Source organism: Gaeumannomyces tritici (genome assembly GCF_000145635.1).
Source record: "Gaeumannomyces tritici R3-111a-1 unplaced genomic scaffold supercont2.6, whole genome shotgun sequence".
Lineage (NCBI taxonomy): Eukaryota > Fungi > Ascomycota > Sordariomycetes > Magnaporthales > Magnaporthaceae > Gaeumannomyces > Gaeumannomyces tritici.
The window spans coordinates 1,331,239-1,352,199 of NW_008804550.1; the positions used below are offsets into that span (position 1 = coordinate 1,331,239).

General features: G+C 59.4%; 8 protein-coding genes across 9 annotated transcripts; 6 read left to right on the forward strand and 2 right to left on the reverse strand.

The window, feature by feature from the left end:
* Positions 1-10: 10 nt before the first annotated feature.
* On the forward strand, positions 11-2,262 carry GGTG_10833 (hypothetical protein). The gene is made up of 3 exons (XM_009228710.1): positions 11-76; positions 187-318; positions 422-2,262. Exons 1-3 carry the CDS (start codon positions 59-61, stop codon positions 1,838-1,840), a joined length of 1,569 nt encoding a protein of 522 aa, XP_009226974.1. The 5' UTR covers positions 11-58; the 3' UTR covers positions 1,841-2,262.
* Positions 2,263-2,337: 75 nt separating this feature from the next.
* On the forward strand, positions 2,338-5,004 carry GGTG_10834 (hypothetical protein). Its single transcript, XM_009228711.1, has 2 exons — positions 2,338-4,263; positions 4,347-5,004. The coding sequence occupies exons 1-2, from the start codon at positions 2,388-2,390 to the stop codon at positions 4,913-4,915; spliced, it is 2,445 nt and encodes an 814-aa protein (XP_009226975.1). The 5' UTR covers positions 2,338-2,387; the 3' UTR covers positions 4,916-5,004.
* On the reverse strand, positions 4,950-7,469 carry GGTG_10835 (phosphatidate cytidylyltransferase). Its single transcript, XM_009228712.1, has one exon. The coding sequence runs from the start codon at positions 6,560-6,562 to the stop codon at positions 5,303-5,305; it is 1,260 nt and encodes a 419-aa protein (XP_009226976.1). The 5' UTR covers positions 6,563-7,469; the 3' UTR covers positions 4,950-5,302.
* Positions 7,470-7,657: 188 nt separating this feature from the next.
* Positions 7,658-11,311, forward strand: GGTG_10836 (ATP-dependent rRNA helicase spb-4). Its single transcript, XM_009228713.1, has 4 exons — positions 7,658-7,899; positions 7,960-7,996; positions 8,094-8,811; positions 8,889-11,311. Exons 1-4 carry the CDS (start codon positions 7,732-7,734, stop codon positions 9,862-9,864), a joined length of 1,899 nt encoding a protein of 632 aa, XP_009226977.1. The 5' UTR covers positions 7,658-7,731; the 3' UTR covers positions 9,865-11,311.
* Positions 10,619-12,287, reverse strand: GGTG_10837 (hypothetical protein; the record flags this gene model as incomplete). Its single annotated transcript, XM_009228714.1, has 5 exons — positions 10,619-10,672; positions 10,720-10,976; positions 11,054-11,340; positions 11,422-11,779; positions 11,858-12,287. The coding sequence occupies 5 exons, from the start codon at positions 12,285-12,287 to the stop codon at positions 10,619-10,621; spliced, it is 1,386 nt and encodes a 461-aa protein (XP_009226978.1).
* Positions 12,288-12,897: 610 nt separating this feature from the next.
* On the forward strand, positions 12,898-16,043 carry GGTG_10838 (vesicular-fusion protein SEC18). The gene is made up of 2 exons (XM_009228715.1): positions 12,898-15,489; positions 15,563-16,043. The coding sequence occupies exons 1-2, from the start codon at positions 13,261-13,263 to the stop codon at positions 15,893-15,895; spliced, it is 2,562 nt and encodes an 853-aa protein (XP_009226979.1). The 5' UTR covers positions 12,898-13,260; the 3' UTR covers positions 15,896-16,043.
* A 499-nt stretch (positions 16,044-16,542) lies between these two features.
* Positions 16,543-17,497, forward strand: GGTG_10839 (hypothetical protein). The gene is made up of 2 exons (XM_009228716.1): positions 16,543-16,702; positions 16,779-17,497. The coding sequence occupies exons 1-2, from the start codon at positions 16,561-16,563 to the stop codon at positions 16,994-16,996; spliced, it is 360 nt and encodes a 119-aa protein (XP_009226980.1). The 5' UTR covers positions 16,543-16,560; the 3' UTR covers positions 16,997-17,497.
* Positions 17,498-17,885: 388 nt separating this feature from the next.
* GGTG_10840 lies at positions 17,886-20,657 on the forward strand. 2 transcript variants are annotated; one of them, XM_009228717.1, is made up of 4 exons: positions 17,886-18,553; positions 18,619-18,648; positions 19,553-19,782; positions 19,859-20,657. In XM_009228717.1, exons 1-4 carry the CDS (start codon positions 18,320-18,322, stop codon positions 20,145-20,147), a joined length of 783 nt encoding a protein of 260 aa, XP_009226981.1. In that variant the 5' UTR covers positions 17,886-18,319; the 3' UTR covers positions 20,148-20,657. The 2 variants fall into 2 exon arrangements, with proteins under 2 accessions (XP_009226981.1, XP_009226982.1); XM_009228718.1 differs by having other exon boundaries at positions 18,619-19,782.
* Positions 20,658-20,961: the final 304 nt, after the last annotated feature.

Here is a 20,961-nt window from a genome sequence, read left to right on the forward strand (position 1 = left end):
ACCGGTAGCACACGCGGCCAGCCAGGCTCGGGCTTCCGTGCAAGGACAAAAATTCCCAATGTCGGGGACCTACGAGGTTAGCTGGAATTGCTGCAGCGTCGGGCTGCTCACGGAAATGTGCCCGCAGTCGTCCTCGCGACAATTGGGGCCTGTGCTGACACTCGTGCGATGAGGCTCGCCTACCAGGAAGCGATCAAGCTGCTCACCTCGCGCTCCAAGGCCTTCAAGAAGGTCGCCACCCTTCCCAATGGCGCACCGCGGGACCCAATTCCCAATTACGTTGGGATGAGGGAGTGGCTAGCTGTGCTAGGTCACCATGTACGTTTGCCAGGATGCCAGGATGCCAGGCGAGGGGAACGAGGCAGACAACGGCTCGAGCTGACGGCGCTTCCTCTACTCCCTCCCTCTTTACTTGCAACAGGAACCCAGCCGCCCTTTCGATGTCATCCACGTTACCGGCACTAAGGGAAAAGGTGGCACCTGCGCGTGGACCGACGCCCTCCTCCGTTCCCATTTCCAGTCGTCGCACCCCCAAGCCGCCGGCCGGCCCAAGGTCGGCCTCTATACGTCTCCCCACATTGTGTCGGAGCGCGAACGTATCCGGATCGACTTCGCCCCTGTGTCCGAATCCCTTTTTGCCCGCCACTTTTTCCACGTCTGGGAGACGGTCCTCCGCCATGTAGGCCATGTCGACAGCATGCCTGGTTACCTCCAGCTTCTGGCCCTGTTGTCAGCCTACATCTTCCGTGTCGAGGGCGTCGCCGTGGCCGTGTACGAGGTCCATGCTGGCGGGAGGTTCGACTCCACAAACGTATGGGATACGCCAGTCGCCTGCGGCTTCAACACCATCGGACTGGACCACGTTGGGTTGCTGGGACAAAATGTCGGCGAAATCGCGTGGAACAAGGCGGGCATCATGAAGAAGGGCGCCAAGGCCTTTTCCGTTCCTCAGGTTCCCGAAGCAAAAGAGCCGCTCGTGCACGAAGCCAAAGCGCTGGGTTGCCCGCTGGCTTTTGTCGATGCCCAAGGCCCCGACGGCTCAAGTGCCATACCCCCCAACGCGCCCGATTACCGCCCCGAACTGCTGCTGCCAGAACCCCGGAATAACCTATCTCTAGCGATACATCTCGCCAACGCATACCTGGGGAAACGGGGCACAACACTTGGCCAGGAAACGATCCTAGGTGCAGTACAAAACTTCCAGTGGCCGGGGCGCTTTCAGGTCGTCGAAGCGCCCCAGGGGTCGAAAACGCGCTGGTACCTGGATTTTGCGCACAACGATATCAGCCTTCCTGTGGCCCTTAACTGGTTCCATGCTGAGGTATCCAGGTTCGATAAAGTCAACCCTCTTCCACCTATGGATGTGCCCATGGCGGGCGAGGCGAACAAAGGGCTACGAGGCCAACCCGCCGAAGGACAGCCACCTTTCTGTCAAGCAAAGCGGATCAGAACACTAGTCTTCGGTCACCAATCGGACAGACGAGAAACAGCAGACATGGCCAAGGTAATACTGCAACACTGCCGCGAAAAAGGGATGGTCTTCGACCATATCATCCTGGCAGGCCATTCGCGCCGTGTTTCGGGGCGGCAGGTATTTGACTATGACGAGGCTCGCAAGGTTCTCGAGCTCTGGCAAGGCTCGGCCGGGTGGGAGCCCGGGGTCAACATCACATGGTGCGCAACCGCCAAGGAGGCCATGGATACCGTAGAGAGACTGGCTGCTGGGACTGCCGGGGATGATGAAAAGAGCGCAGGCACAGGGGTGCACGCACTCATTGTCGGTTCATCACACCTCGTCTCCTCGGCTGTGGCAGCCATGCCCTCATCACCCCTTGGTTGAGGAAAAGGCAGCTGGGAGTCAGTTGTAACGCAATACAAAACACGAAATGGGTATGGGCTCAATACAGCATTAGCATTTGAGATTCTAATAGTCGGCCAAGTCCATGTCCCATCCGGCAGGCCTTCTGTCAGAGACTAGTGACGCAGGACTGCGAGGATATCACAATGGTGAGGGGGTCAGCGTGAGCCTGCACATGGCATGGTGACAGCAAATCAGCATGGGGAGGGCTTGAAGGATCAGCTAGGCAACCACACGCTCCCAAAAATCACGTCTCCAGATGCACAAGCCAGCCACTCTACAGGGTAAAATTAGTGGGAGGCGCAATGAGCCAGGAGTTCCGACAACTATGCAACACTACGTGAAAATTAGCAGAGCCGCGGGCTTTTGGACAGCCTTACCATCGCCGAACCCAAAGCCAAGCCAGCAGGTTATAATGGCGCGCATCGGCCACCCATTGTGGCACAGATAACGCATCGAGCAGCATATTCCTTCCGTCCTGCGTAACACATATCAAGGACAGTCACCACCAGAAAGAGGCTTATCGAGAATGTACAAATACAGGGCGCTTGCTGACCCTGCTGTTGACATTCGACTGCTCGACATCCTACCTGGCAGCCCGGACGACGAAATATCCCTCAACATCATTCACGTCACTCTCCCCAGATGCCGTGGACATTCGAGCGGCAAAACAAGAAGGCGTTTGACGCTCGCACAGCTACAAGATACAGTTCCGCCTGGATGGTTGGCCTGCATCACCACCGAGGGCCGATACATCTTCAATAGCGAGGGGGATAAGCAAAGCAAGAACTGGCAATGGGAACACCCGGACTCGACCTTTGACAAGACCAAGTACGAACTTGCGACTGACCCGGATCTCGACGACCAATCTCCTGGGTCCACGCCGATGAAGGAGACCAGCCCGCCAGTACCGCTGAAGTACGAGGCCCTGTCGTATACATGGAACACTGGGGTTGGTCAAGATGAAAGAATATTTGTGCAGAGACAACCGATGTTGTTGGACCAAGACGATGAGGTCCATGGCGGGTACAAGATTATAGGCCGGAGCCTTGCTGTGGCTCTCCGAAATCTCCGCCGCCGAGACCGCCCACGGCGACTGTGGATCGACGCCATCTGCATCAACCAGGACAACAACAATGAAAAGGAGCATCAGGTTGCACGGATGAGCGAGATCTTCAAGTCTGCGCATCGTGTCGTTGCCTTCCTCGGCCCGGAGGCTGACAACAGCGGCCTCGCGCTGCGGACACTACACCATCTCGGCCGCCAGGTCGAGGTCCTAGTGCCCAACATGCGCATCCCGGCGCCTGGCGCCGCGCACCCGGACTGGGTCGAGCGCGCGGCCGAGCTCCCGTACGACGGCGCAACGTGGGACGCCATCGACGCCCTCATGAACAGGAAGTGGTTCACCCGGCTGTGGATCATACAGGAGGCCAGGCTGGCGGGCCGCCGCGCCGTGGTGCAGGCCGGCCCGGACACGATCCCGCTGTCGCTCTTCCGGCGCGCCGTCAAGTGCCTGCGGGGCAAGGACCGGCTGCCGCTGCCCGAGCTGCGGCCCAAGCTCCAGGCCGCGCAGCAGATGACCGACGACCAGACGGGCCTGACCTTTTGCGCCGTGCTCGACATGGGCCACGGCCGCGGCCACACGGACCCCCGCGATCGCGTCTACGGGCTCCTGGGCATGGCGCCGCCGCGCCTGGCCGCCAAGATCAGGCCCCAGTACTCAAAGGCCGTCGCCGACGTGATGCGCGAGACGACCCTGACGCACGTGCGCCACTGCCTGCGCCTCGAGCTGCTCAAGCGCTGCCGCCAGGACGGCCGCGGCGCCGTCGAGGGCCTGCCCTCGTGGGTGCCCGACCTGACCTGCGGCAGCGAGGTCTCGTTCGACATGTCGCGCCACTCCGACTTTGCCGCCGGCCACTCGCGCGCCCACTTCTGGCACCACCCGCCGCCGCCGCCGCCCCCAGCCGGGGGAGCCAGTGATGTCTTGGAGGTCCTGGGCGTGCGCTGCGCCGTCGTCGCGTCCGTGTCGACCCCTCTCTTGCCAGGCGCCGCCGACCCCGCCGAGGTGATACGGTCGTGGCAGCCGGCGGACTGGAGGACGGCGACGTGCCCGCCCACCAACACGCCCCTGGGCCTGGCGCACGCCGCGACGCTGCGCCGGGGCATCTTCCAGGAGCGGTACCCGGGCTTCAAGTGCACCAACCGGAGGCGCTGGGTCCAGGCCAACTCGGGCGAGGTCGGCCTGATGCCCGAGAGGCCCGGCGGCGGCGGCGGCGGCGGCACGACCAGGGCGCCGCCGCCCGACTCGGCCGCGCACGGGAGGGCCATCAAGCTCTGCATGGGCAAGACGTACGTCAGGACGAGGGAGGGCCACGTCGGCCTGGCTCCCGCTGGCGCGCGGCCAGGTATGTTGTTGTTGCTTTGTCGACCCGTCCAGTCTGAAAAGTGTGTCCTGGTCTCACCAGTTGTGCCACTCCTTTGCCAAAAGGGGATGTTGTCGCCGTCCTCCTCGGCTGCGACAGCCCGGTCCTCCTCAGACCGACCGAGGCTCTTGCAGGCCCCGAGGTAGATACGACCAGCAGCAGCAAGGAGCAGCGGCAGCAGCAGCACCGCCGCTACTACTACACCGTCATGGGAGAGTGCTTCATCCACGGCCTGCAGGACGCCACGGCCCTGCTCGGCCCCCTCCCGGGGCCGTGGCGCGTCGAGCTGGCCGTCGCCCACGGGAACCGCCTGTCGGTCTGGTTCGTGGGCCGCAGCAGGAAGACGACGGCGGCGGCCGGCGGCGTTGTGCGCACGCGCGAGGACCCGCGCCTGGCGGGGGTCCCCCTCCCGGGCGCCTGGGAGCGGCTGCGCGGGCGGCGGGGCCTCCCCGAGGAGGAGCAGGACGGCGAGGGCGAGGGCGAGGGCGAGGAGGAGGAGGCGGACGACCCGGAGATGTTTGACTACTTCCGCAACCGCGGCACGGGTGAGGTTGTCAACTCGGACCCGCGCATGATGCCCGAGGCGCTGGAGGCGCGTGGCGTATCGGGGCTGCAGAGGTTTGCGCTTGTATGACAGCATTGTATCGGGCACAAGGTAATACTACCTCCTTAAAGCGCCCGCATTGTTGTGACTGTGATAACCCTCGTCTTGAATATCATAAAATCTAGGTATACACATGCGTCTAGCTAGAGTTGGAGCTGAACGGTCAAACTCGGCATTGCATCCATACATCATTTCCCATACATCTCTTGCACGTCACGCCCAGCCACGTAACATAAGAATACGCGAAACCCAGGTAAAACAGCAACACAGCTTTGGAGGCTGCAAAACCAGAATGCCTTCGCAAAAAAAAAAAATACTGTATGTAAAGACAGGATTAAGAATATGTGTAGTGAGTGTAGTCTAATAGGAAACCCAGGAGGGAAAATGTAAAGCTAGTTATTGCACACAGTGCGTGCCTCAGCCAAAGGCCTTGAGGAATCCCCAGATGAAGAAGCCAGAAAGTACCGGAATGGTAAGATTGTCATCCCAGCCGAAAACATCGACCACCTCGCTGGCGGCCGCGACGAAGCCGGACCAAAGGCTCACGACGCCGAGCGCCACCGGGCCAGACACGGTGGCCTGGGCCGCAGATAAGCCGAGCGGCTCCGCGACGGCGGGGGGCAGGGACAGCGAGCCCCTGAACATGAAGGCCTCGTCGCCGGGCAGCGGGCCGTAGGTGGGGACGAGCCAGCCCCAGAAGGAGGCGGCGGTGGCGACGCCGACCAGGAAGGCGGCCGATGAGCCGGCGAGGGACTTGCCGCGGCGGATGCGTGGGGTGTAGGCGCCGTAGAGGCGGCCAAAGGTGCTCGCGGCCGTGTCGCACCAGCTGAGGAGGAGGGTGCCGACGGTGCCGACGTCCTTGGGGAAGCAGTAGAGTACGATCAGGGCGCCGAGGAGGTAGAAAATGACGCCGTTGTAGCCCGAGAACTCGGACTCGCGCATCAGCGCGCCCAGGACCGAGACGTAGAAGCGGTTGAAGCCCGGGTGGTGGTGGCGCAGCAGATCGACGGCCGAGACGGGCACCAGCGCCGCCAGGAGCCACGGCCACACGGCGTCGGCCTGCGTGCCGCGTAGGTACAGCCACACGACCACGAAGCCGATCGAGACGTGCAGGAACTTGCGCGGCACCTCGTGCTTGTGCACAAAGGTGCGCCAGTGCCGGTGGATGGGGATCAGCCCGAGAGGAGAAGGGCTCCGGCTGAAGTCGCGCCAGCTCCAGTATGAGGTCGACGACGGCGGGGCAGTCGTTGGTGGCGCGAGGTGGCCGTTGGTCTTGATGGCAGGGAGAACAGGTGTTGCACCGGTGGCGCTGCCTTTACTCTTCTTTTCATCGGTGGCGTACTCAGGAGTCGGTGCAAGCGTGGTGGCCTTTGTTTTGCTGATTTTGGCCGCCTTAGCACCATTGGCTGACGACAGCGGCGCAACGCGGCGCGACTTGATGGGGCTGCGGCTTCGTGTGCGAGGTCTTCGAGCGTCTGGGTTGCCATCATATTCATCCTCGTCCATGTCCTCCTCGACGGGCTGCGGGGTCGACAGCCGCTTGCGGGCGGCTGACCTCGTCGTGGGCCCAAGGTATGAGTCCTGAGAGGATGCCTGGGCATCCCTCAGTCTCTCGGACGGCGTGGGACTCGGCGAGATGACACGGGTGGTTGGCGGCCTCTGGACGGCGGCAGACATGGTGACGGCTTCGTCGTCGTGCTCGAGCGCGAAAAGAGGAAGTGGGGGCAAAGATATCAGCCCTGCGAGAGTTCGGCCGCGCTGGAAAAAGCGCAGGCGCTGGACAGAGAAGTAAAACAGCGATGGTGTCGGTGCGCAAGAAACGGCGAGAGATGCGAGATGGTTGTCCCGTCGGGAGACGCGAGAGCAAGGCGGAGGCTCTGGGGTGGGGGCCGAGGTGGTTTCAGGCGCTTGCTGCGGCTGCGGCTGTGGCTGCTGAGGGCGTTTGGTGATGGTGTTGGGCGTGGCCAGTGATATTGGATCCAGCGTGAGAGGCGATGCTGTGGAAGGCCGTGAGCCTCCACCACATCGTCAGGAGGAGGAGGAGGATAGAGGGAGGCAGCGCCAGCAATGCGGCCCGTCAGACTTCGGCCGAGATTGGTGGCCTGTTGGAAGCCCACCAGCGGCGGGTGAGGAGGGGCAAATTTAGGGGCGCTGGGGTGCTGGCGATGCGGTTTAATGCAGGGAAGCTGGGGATGGGCTTGAAAAATTAGACCAAAATGCGTACCAAGGCCGGTCAGCTCGGTTGAAAACACGTCACGTCAACGACCCTGGGCCACATGGATTGGACGCCCGGCGGGTGCGACGGGAGGCCGTGCACTTGACGGGTGCTGGCATGTGATAGGCTGAGTGGCTCCCAGTAAACAAGGAAGGCCGCTGCTGGCCCAAAGTCCGGATTTGCCTTGGCAGAGGCAGGAATTGCCCTGAGCCTGCAGTCGATCATCTTCACTGGACCGAGGTGGTGACTACCACTAAGTAGTCTCGTGGAAGCCTATCAATGCCTCACCGTCTCCAGTGACCCTCCAGGTACCCATCGATGCCAGCTCATGTACCCCAAATCTGTGCTTCACGCTCCACGCAGCCCAAGTGACCATGTGTACTGTATGGTGACATCAGGCACGAGACCAGCTCTCCCACCAGTTTGGATCAACAAGCCTTGTGGGGCTGGGTCTCCACCAAATTTACAGCGCATGAACGATAAGCGACAGACCCCACATTGGCTTGCCGATAAGATTGTGGTCGCGTTTCCCAATTGATTTTTTTTTTGGACGTCACTTGAGCGCGAACTCACTAACAGGCGCTTGCGAGTCTGCAATTCCAGGCGCTCTCATCGTCAGTATCCAACACCCATGGCGCCCAGCGCCCCTCGGAAGTTTCCCCGGTCATGGGATGCCCTGACGCCGCCCCTCGCGGATTTCATCCTCGAGGCAGTGGCGTCGATGGGCTTCAAAGAACTCACACCTGTCCAGGCCGCCACCCTCCCCCTTTTCAGGGGGAACAAAGATGTAGTGGTTGAGGTACGTAATCCGACTGAACTACCGGCGTTTATCTGTCTACTAACTGTGCTTCACGGCTAGGCAGTCACCGGCAGTGGGAAAACGCTGGCATATCTGAGTGAGTGACACAAGGGCCATGAAAGTCACGAAAGTTGTGAAAGTCATGACAGCTCCACCTCCGCCTTGGTGTCACTCATGCTAACACCAAAATGTAGTCCCCGTCATCGACAGGCTTCTCCGGAGGGAAGATGTTATCAAGCGCCATCATGTCGGCGCCGTCATAGTGTCGCCGACCCGCGAGCTGGCCACGCAGATTCACAGCGTGCTCACCTCGATAATATCATTCCACGCGCCATCTGCGGGCCTTGTCCCCTTCCTCAAGGGCGACGAGAAGCGGCCAGAAACGGCGGTGCCCGTCCTCGTCTCGCAGCTACTGGTCGGCGGCACCGTAAAGGCGGCCCAGGACCTCTCAGCCTTCCTGCGCACCAGCCCCAACATCCTGGTCGGGACCCCTGGCCGGCTCGCCGAGCTGCTGTCGTCGCCGCACGTGCACACCCCGCAGTCGTCCTTCGAGGTCCTGGTGCTGGACGAGGCCGACCGCCTGCTGGACCAGGGCTTCCAGAACGAGCTCCAGCGCATCCTGGGCTTCCTGCCCAAGCAGCGCCGGACGGGACTGTTCAGCGCCAGCGTCTCGGATGCCGTCGGTGAGCTGGTCCGTGCAGGGCTGCGGAATCCGCAGCGTGTCGCCGTCACGGTCAAGCGCTTGACCGACGGCGGCATCGTGGAGGATATGAAAACGCCTGCTAGCTTGCAGATGTCGTACCTCACCGTGTCTGCGAGCCAAAAGTGGCCGGCGCTCATTCAGTTCTTGAACAAGGTGAAGCCAACACCATTAAGGACTATCATATTCGTGTCGTCTTGTTTTGCTGTCAAGTACGGGCTTATCCTCTTCTCTGTTTTGTATCTCTGCGCTGAACGCGGTGGCACATGGTGACTGACACTGTCACCAGATACTTCCACGCCGTAATCGCCTTATTACTTCCCAAGGGAGTATCCTTGATTCCATTACACGGAAAACAGGAGCCGCAAGTCAGGGAGAGATGCTTCGATCGCTTTGTGGGATCTTCCAGCCCGGCTGTTCTACTCACCACAGATGTGGCGGCTAGAGGTCTTGACATTCCCCAAGTTGACGTCGTATTTCAGTTTGATCCACCCTCAGACCCCAAGACGTTCCTCCACAGGGCTGGGCGTGCTGGCAGGGCAGGAAGGCGGGGACTCGCTGTAGCTCTGCTGCTGCCTGGCCGTGAGCAGGACTACGTGGGGTTTCTCGAGGTCCGAAAGACACCCATCACCCCACTCGAGAATCCGGTTATCGACGTGTCGAAGGAGGAGGTTTCAGCGTTCGCATCAGCGGTCAGGAAGCAGGCGCTTGCTGACAGGGAGGTGCTCATGCTCTCTCAGCGAGCATTCGTGTCCTGGGCCAGGAGTTACATCGAGCACAAGGCCACCAGCATATTCCGCATCACCGACATCGACTGGGTAGACATGGCCGAGGGGTGGGGTCTGCTGAGCCTACCCAAGATGCCCGAGCTCAAGGGCAGCGGCATCGACCGGGGCCTCGGCCTCGGCATAGACCTGAACAGCGTCCAGTTCAAGGACAAGACCAAGGAGAAGCAGCGGCAGATCGAGATGGCCGAGGCCGAGGAGGCGAAGAGGAGCGGCGGCGCCGCGGCGGCGGTCGCGGCCGTGGCGGCGAAGAAGAAGAAGAACGAGGCCTGGAGCGGCAGGCAGGGGCAGGAGGACGTGCGGGTAGCCCGGAGGGAGAAGAAGAAGCGCAAGCGGGACGCGGAGCGGACGTCCAAGATGACGGACGAGGAGAAGCAGAAGCAGCGCGAGCTCGAGGAGCTCCTCGGCGAGGTCAGGAAGAAGACCAAGCAGGATGCTCTGCACGATGACGACGCCGAGTTTGGCGGGTTTGATGACTAGACCATCTCCTCGCGATTGTCAAATCACAGGCGCGCCCAAAAAGCGAGCGATCCATCCAAACGAGTAATATTTACACGAATACGTTATTCCCTCAGCATGCTATCCCGGGCTAGAGCGCACGCCGAGCGGCTTCTTTGAGAAGCTCAGGCGGATTCCGCCCTCGGCGCTATTGTGCAGCTTGTAACCATACAAGTCGTGGAGCGCCTTGGTCGCAAAAGAAACGTCCTCAAACTCGACAAGGCACATAGGCCCGCTCTGCTTGGTACGGAGGCAAATGCGCTTGTACCCCCTCTGGTTGGAAAAAATTCCTTTGAGCTCCTCCTCAAACGTATCCATAGGCAAGTTCCCGACGGAAAGGGTATTGCAGGGTAGGTTTTGATCCGTCGAGTTGAAGGGCAGGAGATTAGGGCGCAGGAATCCCGATATAGGTTCCACAGGTGAGGGTCCGGACGGCACCATGGAGTCGTCGGTGTTGAGCGAGATGTAGCGATCGCCGCTGGAGCCCGCAGTCGCACCAGAGGGAACCCAAACCCCTGCATAGTCGCTTGGATCCTCTGGGACTGAAGAGTCGGGTTTGTCCACATCACCGCCACCCGAGGTGTAGCCTGAGTCTGAGGCCAGCATCGGGTAATAATCGGCAAGCGACCCGCTCGAACCGAGGAAGTCGAGGTCGTCGGCCACCATGTATGGGTAGCTCTGGATATCGTCCCACGCGCAAAGCTCGTCAAACGGCCCAGCCCCGAACTCCATGGGTTCAGGTGGCTGCGAGGCCACTTGGGCTGCTGGATCGCCTTGGTCCGGCAAGAGACTGTTCTCGGAGCTGGACTCGTCGTTCAGGTCCGGCGCCAGGTTTACCGACGCAGCCGGTACCGGCCCGGCCGCCTCGGGTTGGGCCGCCTCGGATTCCTCGAGCTTGCGGTAGCTTTGGAGGAGGGTCAGCTGAAGGCCTTGGACCATGTTGATGACGCGCCTCTTCAAGCCCTCCTCGACGAAGTTGAGCTCCCGTTCGACTTCCTGCTCGAGTTGCCGTCTCACCAGGGGCGGCAGCTCCCTTCGAAGGTAGTCTTCGAAGCCCTCGAGTTCGCCCTTGTTCAAGTCGTTGTCCTCGTAATCTACAAGCATCCGTCATTGTTAGCGTAGATAAGACAGACCTGACGGTCCTCTGTTAGTCACGGCCATGACAGCTTACAGGGGCTCGGGATCTCCTCCTCGCGCACGTCGGGGAAGAGGATCCGGTACATCTGTCGCCACTTCTGGGGCTCGGTCAGGTCCTCGACGCCGGCGGCGCGGTCCTTCTTCCGGGACCGCAACTGCTTCTCCTGCGCCTGTGTGAACCCGTCGTGCAGCTCGGGCTCGCGGACCCCACACGGCTCCGGCGCCCTGGCGTGCGTGCTGAGCTCGTCCTCGGCCTCGAAGCGCTCGCAGCAGCGGGGGCAACTGTATCTCGGCAACGCGTGCTTCCGGTACAGGTGTTCCCTGTGGTAGAAGGGGGGTTAGTTGGCCAAGGCCAGGGCATGGTTCCGGGAGGCGCTGTGTGGAAGAAAGAGGCCGACTTACTTGATCCGGTGAACAAAATCCCACCCTGGCCCGCAGCACGGGCGCTGCTGCTTGTGCTTGCGCGCGTTGTGCTTGTAGTAAGGACATGCGAGTTTTGCCCTCTCGTTGCCGTCGTTTTGCGCATCGAGCCTCGGCCGCTTTCCCCGCCTTTTATCATCGCCGTCGGTGCTGCCGCTGTCTGGGTCCGACTGGCCATCGCCGCCGGCCCGTTTTGCTCCTGCGGTGCTGCCATGACCGGTGGCGGGCTGGGGAGAGGAACTGTGGCTGCCCCCCGGCAACGCTGTGCCCCCCGCGACCGTCCCGCTCGAGCCCCCCGCCCGCCTTTCCAGCTGCTCAAGGCGCCTCTTGAGCTTCTTGCCTGAGCGTATTGTGGGAAAATGTCAGCCTATGCCAAGATTATGGCTTCAACGGACTGGAAGATACGCGGTTTGCATACGGTAGCTACGCTGCGCAATGCGGTTTTGTATCCTAAGCCTCTCGGCCAGGTCTGAGGTACTGGTCCATTCTTTTTCCGGGCCGGCAGCAGGCGCCAAAGCGATAAATCCCCTTGTCGCGGAGGGTATGGGTACAGGGGTGCTGGGTGGGACCCCGAGCCTTCTGTCGAGCCATTGGACAAAGAAGGACATGACCTTATCAACGATGACTGCCTTGGGGAGGCTTGAGCTATCCGTATCCTCCGAAGAGGATGCGTAGTCTTGGGAGGACTCCACTGTCGTCATGGTTGAGGGCGCCTGTCTGACCCAACTTTGCAAGCTGCCTGCCTGCTGAAGCCGGTGGCGGCGGTGAGTCTGACCATTGAATGGGATTAGGGGGTTTTGGTTCCAGCCGGACCTGGTGAATGGACTGGAAGGCTGGTAGGTGGCCATCACAGGCCCCCTTTTAGGACACTCCATATCTGCGGGTTTTGGGAGCGGAATAAGGGATAGGAAATGGGGGAAGACAGATCGAAAGGCAGCCAGAGCACGGAATCAGAAGGTATTAAAGGCAAAAGGTCAGCACATGGCTGCTGGTAATCGACCCCGATTGGGCTTACACAGCCACCCCACACAACTATTCTGCGTCTGGCAGGGCGAGGTTTCTACGCGGCTGCGTAAAACCCCAGGTCGCACTGTCGGCAGAGCGAATCTGATTGTGAAGCACGCTAAAGAGAAATGGAAAGAAGTGAACTTGACACATAGGAAGGGATAAGAACAAGAAAGACGTAAATAGTTAGGAAAAGGGAAAGAGTATAAGTGATATATGAAACAGGATACAGGAAATAAGAATAACAATAAGACTAAGAAAGATTATAGCATAAATGACTAGCCATTTTTTGGTAGTGCGCGTGCTCTCCCAAAAGGCATTCAGCGGCATGGGGTAGATGGTCAAGTCGATGGTGGGGTTGAATGCCTAAATACCCACTGGCGTGTACCGACCGGTATCAACTCGACTTTTCAACGAGGAATAACGAATAATTAAATTTAACCTTGAACAATATGTAAAAATGTTGTTCTCTATGGTAGTTGCTCAAAAGAGTCGCTTTTCCCGGGAAAAGTGTGACTGCCATCCATTTTGGTGTGAATCTAATTCTAGTTCATGGCTCCCTGGTGACCTGGCCTTGTCATAATCAATGCAGTGTGGCCAGTTCCCGAATCGTGTAGCCACATCTCCAGCTCCAGCACATCTTCCTTGCACAACGAACCGAACCGCCTTCCCTATTCAAACCACCAAACCTCACAACTTCCCAGGCCGGTCCTGCCTTTTTGACCGTCGAATCCGAGCGCAGACGGTAGAATCTCGAGCCGATCAACCCGACCAAGCTGCCCTGCGACACGAACCCCGATCCGTGATAAATAAGCGATGGACGCCCGGAACAACCTCTTCGGGCAGGGCCCGCGGGCGGGCGGCGGCGGCGGCGGTCTTCCGGGCCGCCAAGTGCAGCGCGCACCCGGCGGCCCGCCACCCCAGCAGGGCTACCCGCAGCAGCAAGGCTATGGCGGCGGGGGCGGCTACGGTGCTCCCCAGCAACAGCAGGGCTACGGCGGCGGAGGCGGCGGCTACGGTGCACCACCGCCCCAGCAACGACAAGGCGGCGGCGGCGGCTACGGGGCCCCTCCGCCCGGCAACTACGGCCAGCAGTCGGCGGGCGGTCGCAAGGTCCGCCTCCGCCCGGCCAAGGTCGAGGACAAGAACCTGCAGAACATCTACATATTCACCAACATCTGCGCCGTCTCGCCCGAGGACTTCCCCGCATCATCCGGAGATGGCGACCTCTACATACGCATCAGCGGCCCGATGATGAAGGGTCAGGACTATGTCGTCATGGGCCGCCCGACGCCCGGCTTCCCGCGCGGCGGCATCGGCCTGTCGGAGCCCCAGAGGGCGTGGATGACCATTGGCGTCATGGACGAGCTCGAGGGCGAGCTCTACGACCCGCTCGGTGGCGGCACGCCGTACCTGGGATCCATGGACGTCGAGGTTAGCTTCGCGTCGAGCAAGAAGTTCACGGACGAAGCTTATGACCAGGAAGAGCTGGAGAAGGCGGTGCAAAAGACCTTCTCGAATCAGATGTTTGCGCCGCGCCAGCGGGTGCTGCTCGACATAAGGAGCGTCCCGCTCATCCTTGTCGTCAAGACGGTCACGCTGGTTGACCTGAGCATGGGCGAGAAGTCGGGATCCCAAACGAGCTCCGACCCGGGGTCCCGCGGCGTGCTGACCACGCAGACAAGCGTCGACTTCTTCCGCGACACCAAGTCACCAATCAAACTCAAGGCGTCCAGCCGCAAGGCCGCCTCCAACTCCATCGTCTCGCCCGACTTCAAATTCGAGGACATGGGCATCGGCGGTCTCGACAACGAGTTCAGCACCATTTTCCGCCGTGCCTTCGCTTCGCGCATCTTCCCGCCCGGCCTGATCGAGCGGCTCGGCATCATGCACGTCAAGGGAATCCTGCTCTACGGACCCCCTGGCACGGGCAAGACGCTGATCGCCCGCCAGATCGGAAAGATGCTCAACGCGAGGGAGCCAAAGGTCATCAACGGTCCCGAGGTGCTGAACAAGTACGTCGGACAGTCCGAGGAGAACATCCGCAAGCTGTTCGCCGACGCGGAGAAGGAGTACAAGGAGAAGGGCGACGAAAGTGACCTTCACATCATCATCTTTGACGAGCTGGATGCAGTTTGCAAGCAGCGTGGTTCAGGTTCAGGGGGCGGCACTGGAGTCGGCGACAGCGTTGTCAATCAGCTTCTGTCCAAGCTGGACGGTGTCGATCAACTGAACAACATCCTTCTCATCGGAATGACCAACCGCAAAGACATGATCGATGACGCCCTACTCCGTCCAGGCCGTCTCGAGGTGCAGATCGAGATCAGTCTGCCGGATGAGCCTGGCCGTGAACAGATCCTCAAGATCCACACCTCCAAGATGGTCAAGAACAACGTCATCGAAGCGGACGTGGACACGGCGGAGCTGGCGGCCAAGACCAAGAACTTTTCAGGAGCCGAGCTGAACGGTCTGGTCAAGTCGGCCACGTCGTTTGCCTTCAACCGGCACATCAAGGTGGGCACCATGGCGGGCGTGTCGGACTCGGTGGCCGATATGAAGGTCAACCGAGCCGACTTCCTCAACGCGCTCTCCGAGGTCAAGTCGGCGTTTGGCGTGGACGAGGAAGAACTTGGGGCGAGCATCGTTTACGGCATTATGGACTACTCGCCTGTCATCCGAGGCATCCTCAGCGACGGCATAGAATACGCCAACAACGTACGGCAGATAGAGCGGCTCAAGCACATGTCGGTGCTGCTGCACGGCCCCCCGGGCTCGGGCAAGACGGCGCTGGCGGCCCATATCGCCATCAAGTCCGACTTCCCCTTCGTCAAGATCATCACCCCCACGAGCCTGCTAGGCTACAGGGACGAGGTAGCCAAGAAGGACTACGTGCACAAGGTCTTTACCGACGCATACAAGTCGCCGCTGAGCTTGCTGATCCTGGACAATATCGAGCGCATGATCGAGTGGAACCCCATCGGCCCGCGCATGTCCAACACCATGGTGCAGGCCATCCTGACGCTCTGCAAGGCGCCACCACCAAAGGTCGGGTTTCGTCTGCGTGCTTACTGCCATCCTACATAACGTATATCTGCTAACGCACGAAACCAACCAACAGGGCCACCGCCTGCTGATTCTCGCCACTACCTCGCGCCGTGGCATGTTGGACCAGCTGGACATGATGGACGCGTTCGACCGCGAGATTGCGGTGCCGGCGGTCCGGAACCTTAAGGAGCTGGGCGAGGTTCTGACCGAGTCGCAGCTCCTGGAGTCGTCGGACGTCAACGCCTGCCTCAACGGGGTCCAGGGAATCACGGGCACCGACACCGTCGGCGTTGGCGTCAAGACGGTGCTAACCATCGCAGCGGGCGCACAGATGGCCCGGGACCCCGTGGACCGGTTCAGCGAGGAGCTGTCGAAGGCCATTGTTAGTAGCACAAGGCAGTATTAGAATCTAGAGCAGGCCATGTAGAAATGATCATCTTTCACGACCAGTACAAAAAATATGGCGGTTGTACAGGTCCCAGGGATTAAAATGGTTAATGCTACAGGCTTTCCTACTTGTATTCTTTTGGTTATTCCTGTTGCCTTTAAGTTATTTCCTCGAGTCTTTTCCTTCCGAACGATCAAAACGGCGTTCCCACGCAGGGATCTTTGAGCGCAGTTGAAGAAGCACCAGCAGACGCTCTCACCGTTCAACACGACTGCGAGCGGGAAAGCTGACGTGGGGTTTCCGCCCAGGCACCGGGGTGAGCTCCCCGCAACCCCGGGAGTTCGAGGGTTTTCACATGTAGAATATAGGGTAGGGGAACGAGGTCTAGAACGACAGAACGGAGGATGTCATAATAACTATTATTCTTACCGTTATTCTTATTGCTGCTTCTACGGTCGTAGCAGCCTTCCTATTTCTTAGGTGAAACTGCCCTCTTTCTTGTCGTCGGCGCAAGGGGATCCCTCATACCAGGTTCTGTCACAGCATCGTGGTGTATTGGGGCTTGCGCAGGGTTAGGGTACCCCAGGGCCGTACCTGGGTGGAAAGCAGGCCGTGTGGGTGGAACAGCCCCAAGAAACGCTTGGCGATTGACTTGCTTGGAGGTGGAAACCTGGCCTAATTGAATGCCGACACGACACGCACCTGCACACGCCCACCACCCCAGTGTCACCCAAGACGGCCAGTTGAACACATCATCGCGAGACACACCGCATTGTAAATCTGTCCGGACAGATATCACTCCGAGCGCAGCTCAGCGACCCTCAGGTTCGTTGCGCGAAAACCTCCAGAGAAGCTCCGACGGCCGCCGCCGCCCTGATCCCAGAGCTAACGTCACAAACAGCGAAGCCCGCCTCCTACCCACCGGGACACATCGCCGCGACCATGATCACAGACAACGAGCTGTACCAGATCGCCATCATACTCGGCTCCGCCGCCATGGTCCTGATAGTGGTGTATCACTTCCTTGAAGTCAACACCCTCGAAAGCGAACCCGCCGATGCGAAGAAGGCCTCAGTTTCTAGGACAGGAGCCCAACCCGCCAAGGTCGCACCGAGATGACGATGCTCCATAGGCGGAAAGTTGGGGAGCTCCAGGCCACGAGAGCCTTTGCCACCTATTCGTCAGCCAACCGGCAGAGCTGGTGGGAGGATAGGCATGCAGCGGCAGGCGGAAACCAGGCGGCGGCGACGGTGCATGTACGATGTTTGGAGGACGAAGGAGAGCTATGATACCATCACGATACACAAAAACAAGCCGCAATCTATGGGCACATCGCTGCATACCACACCGGCCCAAAAGTGCCTCTGCCCTTCAAGATCCAAAGCGGAATGAAGGGGAGCAGGGGGCTCAGGGACAAGGGGTCTAGTAGATGGAGAGCAGCATAGATTATCAAAAGTGTTATAAACCTACCTACTACGGTAGCCTAAGAAGAAAGATCGCTCCGACACGGAGCGCTAACCTCCTTGTTGTGATCTTCCCGCCTTACGTTCTTTGTTTCCTTTTTTCTGTTTTAATCAGTACCTACCTATTTCCTGGCTTTCGAGTCTTGGGGGATGTCCCTGCGTCGTCGGCTTCCCCGCGGCCACTCAGGGTCGAGGCAGGTGATGCTTGGGCTCTGTCTGCAAACAAAGCAGTCGACTCACTGCCGCCTAAGGCGATATGCATCGTTGCAAAGCATACCACGTGTCTCGCCCAGCACCAACAACGAATGACGACTTGAGCTTCGGCGCGCGACTGCTTGCAGTCAGGCAACCAACCAAGGATCCACCCGGGACCGCTATCCAGGACCATTGCACCCCCCTGTGGGGGCTTGAGTCAGGAATTGGGTGTGGCTGGGCTTGGACTGCCAAGAAGGGACTAGCGCCTAACCGTGTTTTTCACTCCTGGGCTGCCACAGCCCGCGCCTGTTTGCTTTCGGTCGCGCGCGCCCCTTTCGGCGGTTGCCTTTGTGATGAAAAGCTCCTGACCGTGGCCTTTCTCCGTCCGCCTCTCCCACTCCCTCTTCTCTCCTATCCTCAAACAAACCACGCCAGCCCGCAAGAGTCGACGACCCATCTCCGTCAACGCTCGTCGTTTCTTCTTTATACCACACAGGCTGCACCCAACTTCGCCAGTCTTAGTCTTTGTTTTTAATTCGCCACCATCTTCTTCATTTCACTTCTTTTGCGCAATCACGCGCGACCTCTTCTGCCTTCTCATCGCGCGATCCAGACCAGCTCGCCCGCCTTTCAATCTCTGCCACAACAAACAAATCGTATTCACGACCTTCAAGTCCTTCAACTTGAGTCGCCCTCTCGCCAACTGAAGCCATTCATCACGATCGCGTCTCGATCGTGTTCAGGAAGTCTCTCACCTCCCCCTCACCAACATCTCTTCTTCACCATGTCGGCCAACAAGCTCGACAAGTCGCTCGACGAGATCCTCTCGAACCAGCGCCGCACATCTAGCCGCAAGGTTAGCTCTGCCCGTCGCTCTACCGGCGGTCGCCCGGCCACCGCCGCCCCTGTCGGTGGTATCCAAAAGAACGCGAGGCCCAATCGCAATGCCGCCGCGAAGCCTGCGCCTAGCAAGCCCACTTCCGCCCCAGGCACCAGCAAGATTGTTGTCTCCAACATGGTACGTACCGGCCCATTTCGTCAGCTACACTTATTTTTCAATCCTCAAACTGACTCCCTCCGTAGCCGAAGGACGTGACCGAAGCGCACATCAAGGTATGTTACCGATGAGGTCATCTGACCTTGCGCCTTTCGTCGAGACACTCTGTCGCATATTCTTCCACCGGATTTGAGCGTTTCCTCCAAACGGACCTCGTTCTTCCCGGCCCCTCTGTCTACGGAGGTCGTCCTGTCGGCTTGGCCGTCAGTCATCCTTCCAACAATGTCCGCACACGGTGGCACGTCACTATGGACATGGAAGTCGAGCCTACCCTCGGCGTTTCACACACGCATCTATGACCGCGTACTGTGCCAAGGGCAGCCTGGCAAGCTCCCTGGTCCGTCCGGTCGCGCTGTTGTCAAACTGCCAGAGAGGCTATCGCACCGCGGGAGAAATCCCAGCCCTACGCGGCCGTGGTTCTGAATCTCCGCCTGGTCCCGGAATTCAAGTCTCAGCCGTCATGTCCAGATGCAAGCAGTGAGCAGTGAGCAGAGTCAGCTCCTCGTCCCGTTTCCTTGAGGGGTGCTTGCGCAGACACCCTCACTCCGACAATCGGAGGTCCAGTCGAAGCATTGCGCCTGGACTGAGTCCATTCCGGCATATCGAGGACGGACTTGCCGAGGTGGCCTAGCACCTCGGAACGGAACAAGATTTGAAGTAAGGAGGATGAGGGCACGAACAAGGTTGTTGGCTTGCTCGGGCACATGAGAGAACCCTTTCGCGCAACGAGGATCGTATCACCGCGAGTGGTGCCCTTCTCGCTGCTGTTCGTGGGTCTCTGGTGTGCACAGCATGGGCTCACTGCGCTGCTTGCTCTCGAAATGTTGTTGGTCCAGACAAAGCGATATAAACGACGGAATTCCCCTCGAATGCCAGACGACCTGCCGAAGGAGGATCGAAACGAGACCGGTGCTGCGAACCTCGTCCACACTCATGGATGCTAATCACCATTCCCTACAGGAGTACTTCGGCAAATCCATTGGAACCGTCAAGAAGGTCGAGATCTCATACGGCCCTGGAGGAGTTAGCCGTGGTATTGCCACGATAATCTTCGCTCAGGCCGATGCGGCCAGCAAGGCCTTCCAGGAGCTCAACGGCATCCTCATCGACCAGAGGCCTATCAAGGTCGAGGTTGTCGTCTCTACCGCCGACCAGATCCCTGCGCCCAGGACCCTGAGCCAGCGTATCACGTACGTTTGACCAAGAACCTTGCCGCTTCACGCCTGCCGATGACACCTGTTGACTAACAATCCTGCTACCTCACAGCCATAACCAGCCCAAAGCCCAGCCTAAGTCCGCTGCTTCGGACAAGCGCGGTGCCAAGACCGGTGCCAACGGTGCTGCCGCTGACGGCGCAAAGGGTACCAAGAAGGCCGCTGCCAACCCTCGTCGCGCCAAGAACGCCAGACCGACCAAGAAGACGGCCGAAGAGCTCGACTCGGAGATGGCCGACTACTTCCAAGGTGGTGAGAGCAACGGTGCTGAGGGGACCAACACCGCGGCTCCTGTGGCCGCTGCGAACGGAGATGCCGCCATGGAGGAGGACATCCTGTAAATTCGTTGCCTGTCTGTGTTTGGGATTCGGAGCATCTTTCTCTGCAGTGCCCTCCCCCGCGTTCTGCGATGTTTTCGTCGTTTTACCACGCGAACACGTCGCTTCTCTCACCCGTTTCGATACCTGGGTCATCTACTTTTTCTTTATTATTACGCTTTGATGTGCTTTGGCTGGGGCTCGAGGGGACATGGTTTGCGGTTTGCTTGGAACAGTGATCAGATTGCTTGGCCGCTTGGGACTGGCATCCTTACAATAATGTACAACCAAAAACAAAATCTGATGAACTGGGGAATCATGGTATTTTCCACCCTGCTCTAGTGCTTTTCCCGCCTCCGTTGCACCCTGTCCGCGGGTTCTTGTCTACTATCCTATTTGAGCATAAGACGCAAGGGGACAGTATTTGTTCAGACTATTTAACCATCCCAGAATTACAAGACAGGCATTCATATTAGCTCAGGGTAGAACTCGAGCGTAGTCTGATTACCACTCATCTCTCCGCACGTCGTAAAAGCCGGCAGTAGTTGTAATCTTTCTCATTGCCTTGCGAGACACCACCCACGATCGGATTGAATAACCGGTAGCCCTGCCACACAGCTCATATCACGGGAATAGGTATCTAACAAGACAATATGCACCTCTTTATGGTAGCTAGAGCGCACGTGTTGATATAAGTGGTATTCTAGATAAAACAGGAGCGCAGCGCGAGATGACGAGCAGCGCGCCGCAAAGTCGCATACCGGCAAACACGACCCAGGGAGGGAGGGGGACCTGACTAGTCACGGCAACACCCTCTTCCCCCTTTCACTACCCGCCC